The sequence below is a fragment of the Lithobates pipiens genome, unplaced genomic scaffold, assembly GCF_037356315.1.
Source record: "Lithobates pipiens isolate NorthernLeopardFrog02 unplaced genomic scaffold, aLitPip1_a1.2 Scaffold_23, whole genome shotgun sequence".
NCBI lineage: Eukaryota > Metazoa > Chordata > Amphibia > Anura > Ranidae > Lithobates > Lithobates pipiens.
Genome location: NW_027507785.1, coordinates 122,450,971 through 122,469,365, shown reverse-complemented (window position 1 = coordinate 122,469,365; position 18,395 = coordinate 122,450,971). Strand labels below are relative to the sequence as shown.

The 18,395-nt window shown below is 44.5% G+C and overlaps 1 protein-coding gene across 3 annotated transcripts in view; it reads right to left on the bottom strand.

The window, feature by feature from the left end:
• FAM227A (family with sequence similarity 227 member A) overlaps positions 1-18,395 on the bottom strand; it is a 130,860-nt gene that overhangs the window by 51,179 nt on the left and 61,286 nt on the right. For all 3 annotated transcript variants that reach the window (XM_077452298.1, XM_077452300.1, XM_077452299.1), the window contains one exon: positions 9,477-9,585. In XM_077452298.1, coding sequence (XP_077308424.1) covers positions 9,477-9,585 — 109 coding nt within the window. The remainder of the gene's footprint in view (positions 1-9,476; positions 9,586-18,395) is intronic.

Here is an 18,395-nt window from a genome sequence, read left to right as displayed (position 1 = left end):
TCACCTTCCAGCAGGACAATAATCCCAAACACACTGCTAAAACAACACTTGAGTGGCTTAAGGGGAAACATGTAAATGTGTTGGAATGGCCTAGTCAAAGCCTAGACCTCAATCCAATAGAAATTCTGTGGTCAGACTTAAAGATTGCTGTTCACAAGTGCAAACCATCCAACTCGAAGGACCTGGAGCAGTTTTGCACAAAGCTCTACAAAGTATTGACTTTAGGGGGGTGAATAGTTATGCACATTGACTTTTTCTGTTATTTTGTCCTATTTGTTGTTTGCTTCACAATAAAAAAAAAAAAACAACATCTTCAATGGCATGTTCTGTAAATTAAATGATGCAAATCCTCAAACAATCCATGTTAATTCCAGATTGTGAGGCAACAAAACATGAAAAATGCAAAGGGGGTGAATACTTTTGCAAGGCACGGTAGAACAGTGGCAGCTGGTGAAGTTTTAGGATGGTGGGGTGCCAGACCCCGCCCTTCTTTTTTGACCCCTCCCACTTGGTGAAAATTGGCGTGGCTTCAGCGAAATAGTGGGCGTGGCTCTAAGGTGGTGTGGTTAGCATCTGAGATGAACGAGGGATGGAGGGAGAGGGAGGGAGAGAGGGATGGAGGGACAGCAGGCCCAGATCCTACACAACAATAGAAATATGTGTCTTCTAGAAAGTTTACCATCAGCAGATAAAGATACTCCAAATGTCTGGTGTTGACACTTCAATCATCCTGCCACCATGGTTGTTATGGTGTCAGGATGATTGAAGTGCAATATTTCTATTATTACATTGTAATATAAAATGAAATCATTTAACTCACCATAATGCAGAATCAGTGGGAGCCCTGAGCATGTCGCCTGCCACCAGATGCCATCGGGTGTCCCCAGCGGAGTCCGTCCTTACATCGGGTGCCCCCAGTGGAGTCCCTCCTTACATCAGGTGCCCCCAGCAAAGTCCCTCCTTACATCAGGTGCCCCCAGCAGAATCCCTCCTTACATCAGGTGCCACTAGCGGAGTCCCTCCTTACATTTTTGTGCCTGCCTGGTGCGTCCCCTATGCACTGGTGAAGACATTTCAGGAACTTAAGGAAGCATTTGCTCTCCCCAACTCTGCCATTTTTTGCTACCTCCAGCTCTGCCATGCCCTCCGGACCCCATTTTCCGTTTCCTACCCTGGGTTGGACTTGCTCTATTTACTGTAGGTTATCTTTAGCGATGATCACAAAAAGTTGACTTTGCCTTTTATAACAGCCTCCTCTTACCTGCGGCCACTACAATCGCATATCAACTGAAAACACGTTGGGAGGCAGACAGGGGGGAGCTGAAGAATGGAGAATGGGATGAGATTTTAGAGTCCTGCAAACAGGATTCCCCAAAACTCTCTGACAGACTTATACACCTTTAGATACTGCACAGGGAGTATTTGACTCCTATCCACATGTCTAGATATTATATATCACACAGACCCCTGTGCCCTAGATGCTCCACTTCTAGAGGCACACTGTCCTGTCATTTAAAGTGGATGCAAACCCGAAAATGTTTTATTTTGTTTTGTCTGGCACAATATAGAGTATGGGATTGCAGATCAGCTGTGCCCAATCTTGCCACAAAGAGTTAATCCAGCTCTGGGCAATCCTCATATCTTTTTTCAGTGAAATAAAACTTGCTGTTGTTGACAGGTGATTTACATATCTTGTGCACTAGCCTAAGACATGCATTATTTTTTAATTCCCACCCCCACTCCTTTCTTCAGCAGCTCTGCAAGGATTGGCTGTTCCACACCTTAGCATGATTTGGCATGCTGAAGTCAAGTGTGAACGGATGACCAGGTCGCCGCCTTACACACCTGGGAAACGGACGCTTGATGTCGAAAAGCCCAAGAGGCACCAATTGCCCTGGTAGAATGTGCTGTGACACAGATGGTGAGTACAAAAATCCTATTTTCTCTTTCATTCATTGATGGACACAATCTTCACCTTGACCTTAGGGACGTCCCCAAGCGGTGTCAAAGAAACGAGGGGTGGTAACAGCAAGAAAATATCTCCACCCATAACAACCAGAGCTCTTCAATGGAGGAATTGCAACCTTAAACAGCCACCTGCAAAACCTTGCAGCCGAAGCAAGCATCTGAAGATGCGCTCACATCAACCTTGTAAAATTTTGTGAAAGTGTGAACGGACGACCAGGTTGCCACCTTACACACCTGGGAAACGGACGCTTGATGTCGGAAAGACGAAGAGGCACCAATAGTGACAGGAAAGGGAGGTGCCTGCCCCCTTATGGCATAAGCCTGAATCACAATCTGTCTGATCCACGATAAATGGTGGCCCATGAAACCACCAGTCCCTTCTTCGGACCAGCCACCTATACAAACAGCGAGTCCGACCTCTGAAAAGGAGCCGTAGCAGACAGATACACCCGCAGAGCCCAGACCATGTCCAAGAAATGCAAAGCCACCTCTTTGGGTTGTGACGTCAAGGACATAAGGACAGAAGCACAATGTCCTCATTTAGATGAAAGGCCGAAACAACCTTTGGCAGAAACGGAGGCTGCGGACGCAGCACCACTTTATGCTTGTGGAGGATCAAGTAGAGAGACTTGAAACACAAGGCCACCGACTCAGAAACCCTCCTGGCAGATGTAATAGCCACTAGAAAGATTACTTTCTGAGAGAGTGTCAATAAGGGAATCTCCCTAATGTTTTCAAACGGCGGTTTCTGAAGCACCCAAAGCACCCACCAGATTAAAATCCCACGGAGGCAGTGGTGGTCAAATCAGAGGGGGCCCTGAAAAAACATACTCACCAATGAATGAGTCGCCAAGGGTCTCTGAAAAAAGACAGCCAAAGCTGATATCTGCCTTGATGGTGCTTCAAGCAAGTTTCTGATCCACTCCTGGCTGTAAAAACAGCAGGACCCTGGAAATTGAGTATGTGCATGGATGCCACCCCATCTCCTCACACATGGAGATGTAGGCCTTCCACGTACGATGATAAATCTTCAGAGAAGATGACTTTGGTGCATTCAGCATAGTGGATATTACCGAATCTGACAGACCTCAGTCCCTTAGCACCTGGCTTTCAAAAGCCATGACGTTAAAGCCAGTGATGGTAAAGTAGGATGAAGTATTGGACCTTGCGACAGGACAAAGTCCTCATGGTAGAAGTTTGAGTGGGGGAAAAGCATAAATCAGCCGATATTGCCCCCATGGGGCCACCAATGCGTCTGCCACGTCCGCACAGGGATCCTTTGACCTAGCCACAAACCTCTGTACCTTCCGAGAAGCCAGGAGATCCACATCTGGCGTGCCACACCTTAGACAAAGGTGAAGGTTGGAGGAAAAAATCTGTTTGGCGGACAAAAAACAAACCATATCTTGTATCCTGATGAAACCAGTTCGAAGACCCACTGGTCGGAAAGTAGGGAGGTCCATCAGGCTGCTAACTCCCGTAAGCAACCCCCCACCAGAGAGTCGGGTGGAGGCAAACCCTCATGCGGTAACAGATTTTCTTGCAGACTTATTAGGCTTTGCGAAACCAGGGCCGCATCACAGACATACTTAAGGCCCTGCGCCAACTGGTCCACCAGCTTCATGCAGACCGGGGAAGCCTGTTGCTTCTTCAACTTACGGTGGAACAATTTTGCCCATTCAGTAAGCATCTGTGACACCAGGGCCGTGGCTAACACTGGCCGCAATGCTGACCCCACCACCGTAAACATGGACCGGGCAACCGCCTCGGCCCTTCTGTCGGCGGGGTCCTTGAAAGCAGGAGGCCCTTCCACCGGAATCGTGGTTACCTTATTTAACCTGGATACCGGGGGGTCAACAATCGGAGGAGATGTCCTTTTCTTCAGGAAACTCTCCTCAAAGGGGTAACGCACCGCCATGCCATTTCGGGACTGAAAAGGCCCACTGCGGTTTTCCTCACTCCTTGTAAATAAACGTATCAACATAAGTTGGGCAAGGAAACACCTTAGCCATGCAGGCCGGCTTGTGGGACCCAAAAGGGACTGGAGCCTCTGTAGATGCCCCCGCCATATCGTCCATCTTTAGGATATCCCACACTGCTGTAATAAGTGCTCCTACAAGCGCCTTTTCCTGCACTGACCCTGCACTGAGTCATCCTCACTGTCCGAACGGTCCTGGTCCTCACCCTCTGATATGGCAGAACAGGGGCTGCCTGTTAGAGCGGGGCCCGAGTCTGAATCAGAGATTTCCCCAGAAGATGGTGGGGGGAGGGGGCATTTTTTACCCCCCTTGCGCCCACATGCTGCTTCCATCCTCGCACCAAAGGCCTCCAGGAACACTGACAGAGCGTCCATAGGCAGCGCAGGTGCAGGGGATGTCTGGGAAAGAAGCGCTAGCTTCTGACGCCATGCTGACCCACACTTGTCTGTCAGCACTTAGGGACCTAAGGCAAGTCACACAAAACGTCCACTCTCCTAGCTGCCACAGACTGAGGGGCTCCCCGCAGGACTCACCACCCTGACCCAGGTACTGCGCTGTGCTGTTGCTGTCTGCTCCCCCGTGTCATCCACGAGGTGTCTGTGGGAAACGCATGCTGCTTAGAAGGAAACAAGCACCCAGTGCTAGAGGCAAAAACTACCTGAGGCTACTAGAAAATGGCCGCTGACCATGTCAGCAAAATCGTCTGAGGGCGCAGAGAAAATGGCCGCCAAACTTCCAGAAAATGACTGAAAAGCAAAAAAACTGGCTGTGGCTACAAAAAAATTGCCACGGAGTGCACAGCAGCCTCCCCACATGTCAAACACAGTACAAACGCCCCACCATGGCCCAGAAACAGGAAGGAGGACAAGCGGACCCCTAACACCCAGCACAGCCCTCTGCATGGACCCCGGCCAGGTACGTGCACCGCACCCCCATGTGCCCAGCCACACAGTGGCCCATAGCATGGGGCGGAGGGAAGGGACAGGGAGAGAAGAAAGGGAGAGAGACCCCCTAGTCGACCTCCCAGGGAATGCCCAGCTGCTCCATCCTGCTGAGACAGGTGGAACCATACATACCTCTCCTGCAGGGACTGCTGGACGCATTCCACAGACAGACTCATCACTTGAGCAGTACGGGATGGCTGCTGGCCATGGCACACTGTGACACAGACAGCAGTAGCCTGGTCATATGTGTGCCCCAGAGCATATAGCTCACCGGCCGCCCCTGGATCAGACAGGGCATGTCGTGGCTGACCCAGCGCATAGCTAGGGCCTGCTCACGCTCGATGGCCAGGCTGGGGAGACTACCAGGATCTATATTATCCAGCCTGTCACCCAGCCCGGCTGTTGATGCAGAAAAAAGAAAAAAATTCCAGGACCAATGTTCCCACATGGAGCCAGGTCCTTCTGCTACACTAGGCAGAAAAATACTGAGCTGCTGGAGCCAGTAGGACCGCCCCCGGGCGGTACTGTGCAAGTGTTGTTGTTTTTAACACTTTCTGCCTAGTCCTCTCCTAAAGGGGCGATATAGACCTAAGGTCAAGATGAAGATGCTGTGTCCGTCAATGAACAAAAGAGAAAAAATGTTTTTTTTTTTTTTTAAATGGGATATTTATTATAGCAAAAAAGTAATTAACCAGTTCCCGACAGGCGCACGCCGATGTACGTCGGCAGAATGGCACGGGCAGGCATATTGGCGTACAGGTACGTCCAATCTTCAATGCCGCCCTGCCATCGCGAGCGCGCCATTCTGTCTAGCAACTAGTGACGCTGATCTCTGCTTCATGTGATTGGAGCAGAGATCAGTGTTCACTAAATGAAAGCCCAGCCCCCACACAGTTAGTAACACACCCCTAGGAACACTTAACCCCTACACTGCCACCCACTGGTTAACCCCTTCACTGCCAGTGTCATTTACACAGGAATCACTGCATTTATATGGTCCCAAAAATGTGTCAAAAATGTCCGATGTGTCTGCCATAATGTCGCAGTCACAATAAAAATCGCTGATCGCCGCCATTACTAGTAAAAAAAAAATAATAAAAAGATATTAATAAAAATGCCATAAAACTATCCCTATTTTGTAAACGCTATAACTTTTGCGCAAACCAATCAATAATCCCTTATTGCGATTTTTTTTAGCAAAAATATGTAGAAATATACATATCGGCCTAAACTGAGGGAAAAAAAAAATTGTATATATATTTTTGGGGGATATTTATTATATCAAAAAGTTAAAAATAATGCGTTTTTTTCAAAATTGTCGCTCTTTTTTTGTTTATAGCGCAAAAAATAAAAACCGCAGGGGTGATCAAATACCACCAAAAGAAAGTTCTATTTATGGGTGAAAAAACAATAAAAATTGGATTTGGGTACGGCGCAATTGTCAAAGTGTGACAGCGCTGAAAGCTGAAAATTGGCTTGGGCAGTAAGGGGGTGAAAATGCCCTGTATTGAAGTGATTAAGAAAGAATCAAAACAAGAATATACTTATTATTATTATATTAAGGGACACTCTGATGGGCAAGTTGTATGTTAAGGGGCACCCTGATGGGCACATTTTATATTAAGGGGCACTCTGATAGGCACAACAAAACGTGCCCCTTAACGTAAAATCTGCTCATCAGAGTGCCCCTTAATACAAAATGTGCCCATTGGTGTTGCTCTTAAAATAAAATATGTCCATCAGAGTGCCCCTTAACATAAAATGTGTCAATCAGCGCGCCCCTTAACATAAAATAAGAGTCACTCTGACGGGCACCTTTTATGTTAAGGGGCACTCTGAAGGGCACATTTTATTTTAAGGGGCACGTTAATGGGTATATTTTTAATGTGCACGCTGATGGGCACATTTTATGTTAAGGGACACTCTGATGGGCACACCAAAATATCTCCATCAGTGTGCCCCTTAAGAAAAAATGCCCATCAGTGTGCACATTATAAATATACCCATCAGCGTGCCCCTTAAAATAAAATTTGTCCATCAGAGTGGCCCTTAACATAAAAAAAGGTGCCCATCAGCGTGACCTTTAACAAAATATGGCCAGCAATGTGCACAATAAAAATATGCCCATTAGTGATCACTGGTTAACATGTGGCCCACATACTTTGAATGCAGGAGGGCACAACTGAAATACCAAAGGGCCGGAAGCTGCGAGATATGGAGAGCCAGAACCCAGGAACTGCGAGTAGCAAGGGGGTGAGGCGCGGGGCGCTCATGTGACATCACACCCCTACTCATGGCCTGTGAATGCGAGTTGGTCTTCTGTCAACTCCGAGACCTGCGGTGAGGAGCAGGGGGCGGGCGCACGCACGCAGTGTCACTGATTGCTGGGTAAACCCGAAAGGTGGGGAAGGGGGTCAGCTCTAAATTGCTAGGGTGACAAAAGGTGATGCCCTTTGCAGCTGCTCAGTAAGGTTGACTGGGGAGGGCCTTTTCCGAAAGCTAAAATGGGGTGTGGTTTGCATTGTGCTGAAAATTGACTGTGGCTTAAAGGGACACAGAGGGCAGTGGCTCAGTAGTAAGTGACATAAACGTTTAGAAATAAATGAGACAGAGTTCAGGAGTCTGTAGTATGTAAGGCAGAGTTTGGGGGTCAGTTTTAAGTGAGGCAGAGTTCAGAAGTCAGTAGTAAATGAGGCAGAGTTCAGGGATTAAAAGACAAATTGATGCACTTACTCACATTCCCCCCAAAGTGTACATCACCACTGCGCTGAAATTGCCAACCTTCTATACCCTCAGCTGCTACTTATACAAATATTATATCAAATCAGTGTGATAATTCTCATTTAAAGCGGAGGTCCACCCTAAAGTGGACCTTCCGCTCATCGGAACCCTCCCCCCCTCCGGCGCCACAATTGGCACCTTTCAGGGGGGAGGGGGGTGCAGGTACCTGTACAGTACAGGTATCTGCACCCACTTCCGGGATAGCTCTCTGCGGAAAGGGGCGTAGATTACGCCCCTTTCCGCAAGTGCCCGCCCCTTTCCGCAAGTGCCCCGCTGCTTGCTGGGAAAACACATAGATCCCAGAGGCAGCGGGGACCGTCCTTATTGCGCAGCGCGGCTCGCGCATGCGCAGTAGGGAACCGGGAAATGAAGCCGAAAGGCTCCATTTCCTGATTCCCATACCCAAGATGGCGGCGGCAGCACCCGAGAGACGATCTACAGATCGGCTTCGGGTGCCGACATCGCGGGCGCGCTGGACAGGTAAGTGTCACTATTTTAAAAGTCAGCAGCTGCAGTATTTGTAGCTGCTGGCTTTTAAAAAAAAAAAAAAATGCGGAGTCCCGGCGGACTCCCGCTTTAAGACCAGAAAATTATGTGACACGTAGCGCTCAATAAGTGAATACTTAAATTCGCACTGCCTAAAAAAAATTAATTAAATTAACATTCGCATACCCAAAATGTACCAGTATTTTTAAAAAATTTGCTCTACATCCCTATACTGGTGATGGTATTTTGATATGAAACTCCATTGATGTCGTGTATCCTCTATTTCCTTAGACCTTCCCCTAAGGCATACTTCCCTAGGGGTATCAGCAATTTCCCTAATGACTTTATCCAAGGCCCCCTCCTCATAACCCTTTTGTAAGAATCTATTTTTTAAAACCTGGGATTGAATTACAAAATCAGCATCCTCTGTACAATTTCGTCAAACCCTCAGAAACTGTCCCTTTGGAATGTTTTTAATCCATGACGGGTGATGCCCGCTATTGATTGACAAATAGCTGTTGCGATCAGTAGATTTAAAATATACCGTCGTCTTAAATTTACTGTTTTTTCTCTCTATTACAAGATCCAAGAAGTTCACCGAGCTGGGACTTACATTATATTCTAATTTTATATTCTGGGGGTTGGTGTTAAGATGTTCCAAAAAATTAATAACGGACAACTCTGTCCCCTCCTATATAAAGAAGAGGTCATCTATAAACCTCCGATAAAAGATAAGCTGCAGAGGTTTGTTAGCAAATACAGATCTATCCTCCCACTCGGCCATGAAAATATTATAATATTTAGGTATATATATATATATATATATATATATATATATATATATATTTTTTTTTTTTTTTTTTTTTTGTGAGATATATATATATATATATATATATATATATATATATATATATATATATATATATATATTTGCATGTTTAGCACTTTTATATATATATTTACAGGTATATATGTGAATGTTAATTTAATACATTTTTTTTAGGCAGTGTGAATTTAAGTATTCACTTATTGAGCGCTACGTGTCACATAATTTTCTGGTCCTAAATGAGAATTATCACACTGATTTGATAGAGTTCAGGGATTAGGAGTAAGTGAGCCAGAGTTCAGAGGCCAGTAGTAGATGGCACAGAGCTCAGGGGTTATTAGGGTACCATAAAGCAGCACAGCAAAGCAGGGGGCTACTGCTGCCTGACTCCGTGATTTGGGCCAGAGCAAGTCACATTTTAAACTCCTACCTCAGTGGTACAGACACCATATATAAAAAGAAAGCTAAAATAAGTAATTGTAAAGTAGGTACCTTTTATTTGTTCACTTTTCTTCATTTTGCTTGATCCAGTAACTTTAGAGTTTGATGTATGATGCTCATGAGGGGATTGCATTCCATGGATCTCTGAAGACTCTATCACCTGCATCAACATATATCTTAAGATATTTTATGCAATACAATAGCATGGAAGACACTTTCACTGACTGAATATTCCATCTTTGCAATATATTGTACCTAAAGTGCTTAGCTACATATATTAAGCTTGTAAATAGAAAAGTGTCCTAAGTAGTGATACTACTGGGCCTGGGTTACACTGCAGCTCATTTACTGAGACTGTAGCAAAGCTGTTAGATTACATATTATTTCGATTTCTTTTTAAAGCCTAACCCAAGCCAAACATGTTTTCTCTATCATCCATTGGGGAACACAGCAACTGACTTAGTTACAATTGTGTTATAATCTGGATCAAAACCCAGGGTCTCTGTTGTGCAGCCACCTGAAGCTCTGGAAAGTTCCTTGTCTGATCGCTTGATTTATCTCCATTGAAACACAGTTTTCTGCTAAACTCCTTACTTTTCTAAAACCTCCAAACTTCCAAAATGCATCTGCACCCCATTTGCCAGATTATTGTGCTTATACCACTATACCTACTTTGACACTGTGTCCTTAGTACCTCTAGTCATGTACTGATTCTTGGCTGCCAATTCACCAACCACTTTAAACCTGGTAACTTTGGCTATTGACTTTGGCTTCATCACTGACTATGCTCCTGAGTAATCTGACCACAACATGGAGTCCAATGTAGCAGCTGCTAAGGCCCTTTTTTGGCAGCAAATAACATTCTAGCAAAGGTCTGGTGTTACTTATCGAGAAAAATGTTCTGTACTTAAAAATGTGAAAGATCAAAAAGAGGATCCATGATCATCAGGGGAAACTACTGGATTTACATTATGGTGATGGCGCATCTGTAAACTCTGATATACATATGCCTCAATTACTTAAAAACAACAGAGACTGCAGTCATTTTGAGGTTTTCTTAACCAATGTCATACATATTTCCAGCTGCAACCGGCTGCTTTTATTTCCAACAGAAAAAGGCTATCACTTGATATTTAGAAGGTGAATAAATCCTCACACTTACACCGTGTTAAATCACTATCCCCTTGTGGCGCTAAATGGGACAGATTAGTCCCCCAGTAAGAACTCCAAAAATATATAATGAAAGTATACAGAGTGGATTCATCAATCCCTATTCAATACACCTCAAATAAATATTGTATATATATATAAAAAAAAATCAAATCAATAAATGAAATATCAAGTGAACTTAATCACTCAAAAAGTGCAAAGACTAAATGAATATTTTCATATCCACTTAAAATATGTGCATGTCCCAAAAAAAAAAAAAAAAAAAAAAAAAAACTGTTCAAACAAATATGCATACAGTGTCTGCCCTCCTTTACATGTGTTTATAACATACAGCAAAAGCAGGTTAATTTAAAGTGAAAAAAGAAGAACAATTTCTTAACATATAAGTGAAAAAGTCCTCAATAGAAGTATCCCAAAGTAGAACGACAGGTGGTGATAAATGAACAAATCAGCACGCCCTTCTCCTATGTGCTTTCTTATCAGTGTCCCCAGACGATGAAAACTCCTTCACCACACCACTAGTGACCCCCTATGGATGGAGCACTCACCAAATGGATTGCCTAGTACTCTCGCACCAGGCTCAACAGGCGTTTCAAATAGCTTAATTGGGAATCACAGATGTCCAGCACACAATATCCAGAGAGTGTTACTTCCCTTTTGCAGATTCAAATAGGATTGACTCCCCAAGTTCCTCAAAAAGAAAAACAGAGGCTTCCCATGGTGTAATACTATAAACCACTTTAATAGCACACTTAAAAGCCACTTGGTAATGCACTCACATGTAAAAAGATTATAAAAAGCACTTCAAAGTCACTGCAATAATTCACATCAGCAAAAACTTCACTCAAAGGCATTGGTGGTTACAGTGGATACTGGTCACAGTTAGCAGTGTCAGTGATATCTCTCACCCCTCCTTCAGCTGTATGGTACCCTACAGCCAGACTCTCAATGACACTCTCTCTCCAATCCTGTTCCTCGTGTAAGAGGCACACACACTTCAGCCTTGTTTGCAGAGTTTGATACAATCAATGGTTGCCAGATAGCCACGCCCCCGACATGTTTCGTCACTAGGACTTATTCATGGGATTGGCTATCTGGATCTCAATACCTCCTTTTATTCTAATGGCAACCATCCCTAAATGAGAGTCACAGCTGCTCTTCACAAGGTGACTCCCAGTTCTCTCCTCCCACCAATCTGAATGCTCGGGTACACCCACCTCTCCATCAGAGTCCTCCTCCAATGTCCAGAGCCAATCCGGTTGCATTATATCCGAGGGGTTGTGAGCCAGCAGCTGTAACAAATCCCAGCTCATATGCATCCGGCGGCGCCTGTACAAGTCTCCTCCCCCCTTGCTGTGCTTCAAAACACCCCACAAGGTGTCCCCACCCCTACTCCGATAATTCACCCCGCCCCCCATTACACAACCCGGTGTGCCGAACAAATAGTAAGCCCGCGTGTGATTGATATCCGAGGTGCGCGTGCGCGGTGACACAGGAGGAGGTTTTCGGATGTCTGGGGAGAGATCCGAAGGGTTGGGAGGACGAGCGGTATTGATAACCTTTTTTCACTTCGTAGTTTAGAAAGGGAGTAAGTGACGCTTGCGCAGTGGGGGGCGAGGCTGTCCCTGATGTAGAAAGCCCATGCGGTGGGTGGAGCGAGGGGCTGGAAGTTGTGAGCTGACGTCAGTTGGTGATCTGGGAGGTGGACAGTATCTGCGCAAGCGCGAGTGAGGTGTCGACGCATGCGCAGTGGTGGCACGATCGGATCTAACGATGAGTGCCCCCGTGGCGGGTGGAACGTTGAGCTAGGGCGTGCGTGCTGACGTCGCTTAGGGATGGTGAGGAGGGAGTTAGCATTTGCGCACACGCGGGCTTACTATTTGTTCGGCACACCGGGTTGTGTAATGGGGGGCGGGGTGAATTATCGGAGTAGGGGTGGGGACACCTTGTGGGGTGTTTTGAAGCACAGCAAGGGGGGAGGAGACTTGTACAGGCGCCGCCGGATGCATATGAGCTGGGATTTGTTACAGCTGCTGGCTCACAACCCCTCGGATATAATGCAACCGGATTGGCTCTGGACATTGGAGGAGGACTCTGATGGAGAGGTGGGTGTACCCGAGCATTCAGATTGGTGGGAGGAGAGAACTGGGAGTCACCTTGTGAAGAGCAGCTGTGACTCTCATTTAGGGATGGTTGCCATTAGAATAAAAGGAGGTATTGAGATCCAGATAGCCAATCCCATGAATAAGTCCTAGTGACGAAACATGTCGGGGGCGTGGCTATCTGGCAACCATTGATTGTATCAAACTCTGCAAACAAGGCTGAAGTGTGTGTGCCTCTTACACGAGGAACAGGATTGGAGAGAGAGTGTCATTGAGAGTCTGGCTGTAGGGTACCATACAGCTGAAGGAGGGGTGAGAGATATCACTGACACTGCTAACTGTGACCAGTATCCACTGTAACCACCAATGCCTTTGAGTGAAGTTTTTGCTGATGTGAATTATTGCAGTGACTTTGAAGTGCTTTTTATAATCTTTTTACATGTGAGTGCATTACCAAGTGGCTTTTAAGTGTGCTATTAAAGTGGTTTATAGTATTACACCATGGGAAGCCTCTGTTTTTCTTTTTGAGGAACTTGGGGAGTCAATCCTATTTGAATCTGCAAAAGGGAAGTAACACTCTCTGGATATTGTGTGCTGGACATCTGTGATTCCCAATTAAGCTATTTGAAACGCCTGTTGAGCCTGGTGCGAGAGTACTAGGCAATCCATTTGGTGAGTGCTCCATCCATAGGGGGTCACTAGTGGTGTGGTGAAGGAGTTTTCATCGTCTGGGGACACTGATAAGAAAGCACATAGGAGAAGGGCGTGCTGATTTGTTCATTTATCACCACCTGTCGTTCTACTTTGGGATACTTCTATTGAGGACTTTTTCACTTATATGTTAAGAAATTGTTCTTCTTTTTTCACTTTAAATTAACCTGCTTTTGCTGTATGTTATAAACACATGTAAAGGAGGGCAGACACTGTATGCATATTTGTTTGAACAGTTTTTTTTTTTTTTTTTTTTTTTTTTTTTTTTTTTTTTTTTTTGGGACATGCACATATTTTAAGTGGATATGAAAATATTCATTTAGTCTTTGCACTTTTTGAGTGATTAAGTTCACTTGATATTTCATTTATTGATTTGATTTTTTTTTATATATATATACAATATTTATTTGAGGTGTATTGAATAGGGATTGATGAATCCACTCTGTATACTTTCATTATATATTTTTGGAGTTCTTACTGGGGGACTAATCTGTCCCATTTAGCGCCACAAGGGGATAGTGATTTAACACGGTGTAAGTGTGAGGATTTATTCACCTTCTAAATATTTGAATAATATACAAACAAGTGGCAGCTGGGGGGAGGTTGGGTGCTGGCGCAGTGTTTACACACTAGGTGGCGGTATTTGATGTGTGTAGTATTTTCTATCACTTGATATTATCCTACTATCCAACTGTCCTACTGACTTGGGCTTTTTCTTGCATAGAGCAAAGCAGGACAATGCTATCCTGGATAATCTGGATACTTTTGTAATTTCAATTATTAAGCTTTTGGATATTCTAATCGCTGTGGGACTCCCAAAGCTAAGTGGCACAGTTTGGGACAGGGTAAATGCTCTATTGCCGAATACACATTTGAACTTCAATTACAGATAACCATTTGGAATTTAGATAAGATAGCCAGTTCCACCAAAGGCTTTCTGAACAAATTAAAAGGTGAGATCGCCAAAGTAGAGACTCCTAATAAACTTGAAACTTTCATTTCACAAACGTGTGTACGCAACATTTATGTATATATGTATGCAATGTTTACTCCTATTACACAGTGAGTGTTCTTAATCTGCATTTGGCTGTTTATGACTGATTGTTTATTTTGATGTGTGTTGCACTAATAGCTTCATGATTATAATTTACACAAGTGGAGTTTATTATTGGGATCAGGAGTGCTGCACTATTTTGGGTTATTAGATTTCAGTTTCGGCTGGAATGATATCACTTTTGAGTGCCAGATAGCATCCGAGGAGTAATTTTAGGATATTTTCAAATTTTTTTTTTTGCTATTTTAATATTGTTGGAGGGTGATGCGAAAGTGTGTTTTTGCTTATTAGTTTGATCAGCATTGCTTTTAACACAGACATCCTGAAATTCGCTATATTGTGGAAGCAGGTTGTCATCCCGCTGAGTAGATACTTCTTCAAGTTTTGATTCCTCAGTGAAGACAATGCTGCTCCTCTAGGACGGGTCCTTAGTTGCCTAGTACACATACAACTAGAGAAGAGGTTGCAACCACCTAAACATAGGCTGTATTATAAAAGGTGTAAATTTAAAGGTGATGCACTCACTGCATTGATGGTGATGAAGGCACATCAGTTGTGTAGAAAAGTCTCCAGAATGCTGTGGGAAACATGCAGAGTTTGGCAGGCAAGCAGTCAGGCTGTGTGCAGAGATTGGCAGGCAAGCGGTTGGAGAGTGTACCAGGAACTGTCAGGCTGCAGTGCTGAGCGCCTCCTGTGGCTCGGAGGCTTCTGGGAGGTTTTGGCAAACTTTGAGAATAGCTAGTAATGACATCACTACTTTGGGGGCATGGTTCATCATGACATACACTGACAGCTTGGAATTGTGCAACAGCTCCCAGCCACTGACTCTCCCGGCTAGGAGGCAGATTGTCCGGCGGACTTGAGTTTGCCAGACTTTTCCACCCGATTGTTTGATCGTGTGTATGCGGCATTAGAAAAAAAAACAGCTTTACATCAAATTGGAAAAATATAGGTTTGAACAAGCTTAGATCCAGTTTTTGAGTTACCTTATTTCTCCAGAAGGGTTGCCTATGGGCCCCAAAAGGATCAAAGCAGTTGTGAAGTGACCTGTCCCAAGAAATAATAAGGGAATCCAATAGTTTGTTGGCTTTTTGCCAACTTTTACAGAAAATTCATTAGGGATATCTTCAATGTAACAGCACAAGTTACCCAGCTGAAAAAGGGAAGCCCTTTTTATGGTCACCAGAGACACAGGCAGCCTTTAGGAAACTAAGCACTTGTTTCACTTTTGCACCAATATTGGTACAGCCAGATTTTAAACTGCCTTTTATTGTGGAAGTGGATTCTTCAGATTCTGTTGTAGGAATTGTTATTTCTCAGTGTGTGTGTGAGACACAGCTTCATTCTTGTTGTTGTTCTACCTACAGTACATCTTTGTTTAATGACTTCAGCCCCGGAAGATTTGGCTGCTCAATGACCAGAGCACTTTTTGCGACACGGCACTGAGTCACTTTAACTGACAATTGCGTGGTCATGCGACGATGTACCCAAGCAAAATTTACTTCCTTTTTTTCCCACAAATAGAGTTTTCTTTTGGTGGTATTTGATCATCTCTGTGGTTTTGATTTTTTGCGCTATAAACAAAAAAAGAGCGACAATTTTGAAAAAACACAATATTTTGTACTTTTTGCCATAATAAATTTCCCTAATTTTTTTAAAAAAAGCAATTTTTTTTCTCAGTTTAGGCTGATCTGTATTCTTATATATATTTTTGGTAATCAAAATCACAATAAGCGTATATTTACGTTTACAAAATAGGGGATAGATTTATGGCATTTTTATTATTATTTTTTTTTTTTTACTAGTAATGGCAGCGATCTGTGATTTATATCAAGACTGCAACATTATGGAGGACACATCAGACACTTTTGACACATTTTTGGGACAACTGACAATTATACAGTGATCAGTGCTATAAAAATGCACTGATTACTATATAAATGTCACAGGCAGGGAAGGAGATAACACTAGGGGGCGATCAAGGGGTTAACTGTGTTCCCTGACTGTCTGTTCTAACTGTAGTGTGAGGGGACTGACTATAGGAGATGACAGATCGTGGTTCCTAGCTATTAGGAACTCATGATTTGCATCTCCTCTCAGAACAGAACAGGGATTTGTGTGTGCCCCCCCCCCCCCCCAAGTGCAGCAGGTGCATGCATGCGCCTGCTATCACACTTAAAGGAGCTGACGTATAGCTACGACAGCTGGCGGGATCGTGCTGACCTGCCGCAGAATAATGATGGCGGCTGGTTGGCAAGTGGTTAATGTCTTCAGATGAAAAGAATCATGATCTTGGAAATAAAGAATTGTTGGTGATTAAGGAAGCTTTTTCTGAATGGAGACATCTGTTGGAAGGGGCCAATCATCCTGTGACTATTCTCACTGATCATAAAAACTTAGAACACAGGTGGACACACAATGGACAAACACAATGGACTTTGTTCTTCTTCAGCTTCAACTTTGTTACCTTGTATAAACTTGGGTCCAAGATTGGTAAGGCTAATGCCTTTCAGCACAACTCCACTTCTCAAAGCTAATTTTTCTTAAAGTTATCCAGTCTTAATTCCTAGCCTCCTTATCTCAACTTCAATTCCTGCTGAAACCAACAGATTAAAGTGATACTAAACTCGTTTTAAGCACTTTAACCACTTAAGGACCGCCGTATTGCCAATGTACGTCATTACAATGGCACAGGCAGGCACAAGCACGTACATGTACGTGCCTGCCTTCCAGCGGGTGGGGGGTCCGATCGGACCCCCTCCCGCTGGATATGGCGGTCCGTTTCCCTCCAGGAGCGATCCGTGATGAGGGGATGGCCGTTGGTTTCTGGCCACCCCCTCTGGATCGCTCCTGGCCAATGACGAACTTCCTCCCACTGTGTATTGTTTACACAGGAAGGAGGAAGTGATGTCATTCTACTCGGGGCGGTCTTTTTGACCGGACTACGAGGAGAAGACTAAAAGTAAGTGCACCAAAACACTACACTGACACATAGGTACACATAGGTACACAAACCCCCCCCCCCCCGATCCACCCCCTGATCGCCCCCCGATCCCCCCCGCCCCCCCCCCCAGTCACAGTGTCACTGATTGCATTGATCATTTCTTTACTGATCAATGCATTCAGTGTCAGTTGTAAAAGTAAAAACCGTCAGGGCAGTTAGTGTTAGGTCCAGGGTAGCCCCCTATCACCCCCCAATAAAGATTTAACCCCCTGATTGCCCCTAGAGTTAACCCTTTCACCCCCTTTTGCCAGTGTCACTAAGCGATAATTTTTCTGATCGCTGCATCAGTGTCGCTAGTGTCGCTAGGTAGCTAGTTATTTTTTTAGGTTCACCGCCAGGTTTTTATATCGCTAGGTACCCCGATATACTACCCAATAATGGTTTTAACATCCTGATTGCCCCTAGTTAACCCTTTCACCCCCTTTTGCCACTGTCACTAAGCGATCATTTTTCTGATCGCTGCATCAGTGTCGCTACTGTCGCTAGGTAGCTAGTTATTTTTTTAGGTTCACCGCCAGGTTTTTATAGCGCTAGGTACCCCGATATACTACCCAATAATGGTTTTAACATCCTGATTGCCCCTAGTTAACCCTTTCACCCCCTTTTGCCACTGTCACTAAGCGATCATTTTTCTGATCGCTGCATTAGTGTCGCTACTGTCGCTAGGTAGCTAGTTATTTTTTTAGGTTCACCGCCAGGTTTTTATATCACTAGGTACCCCGATATACTACCCAATAATGGTTTTAACATCCTGATTGCCCCTAGTTAACCCTTTCACCCCCTTTTGCCAGTGTCACTAAGCGATAATTTTTCTGATCGCTGCATCAGTGTCGCTACTGTCACTAGGTAGCTAGTTATTTTTTTAGGTTCACCGCCAGGTTTTTATAGCGCTAGGTACCCCGATATACTACCCAATAATGGTTTTAACA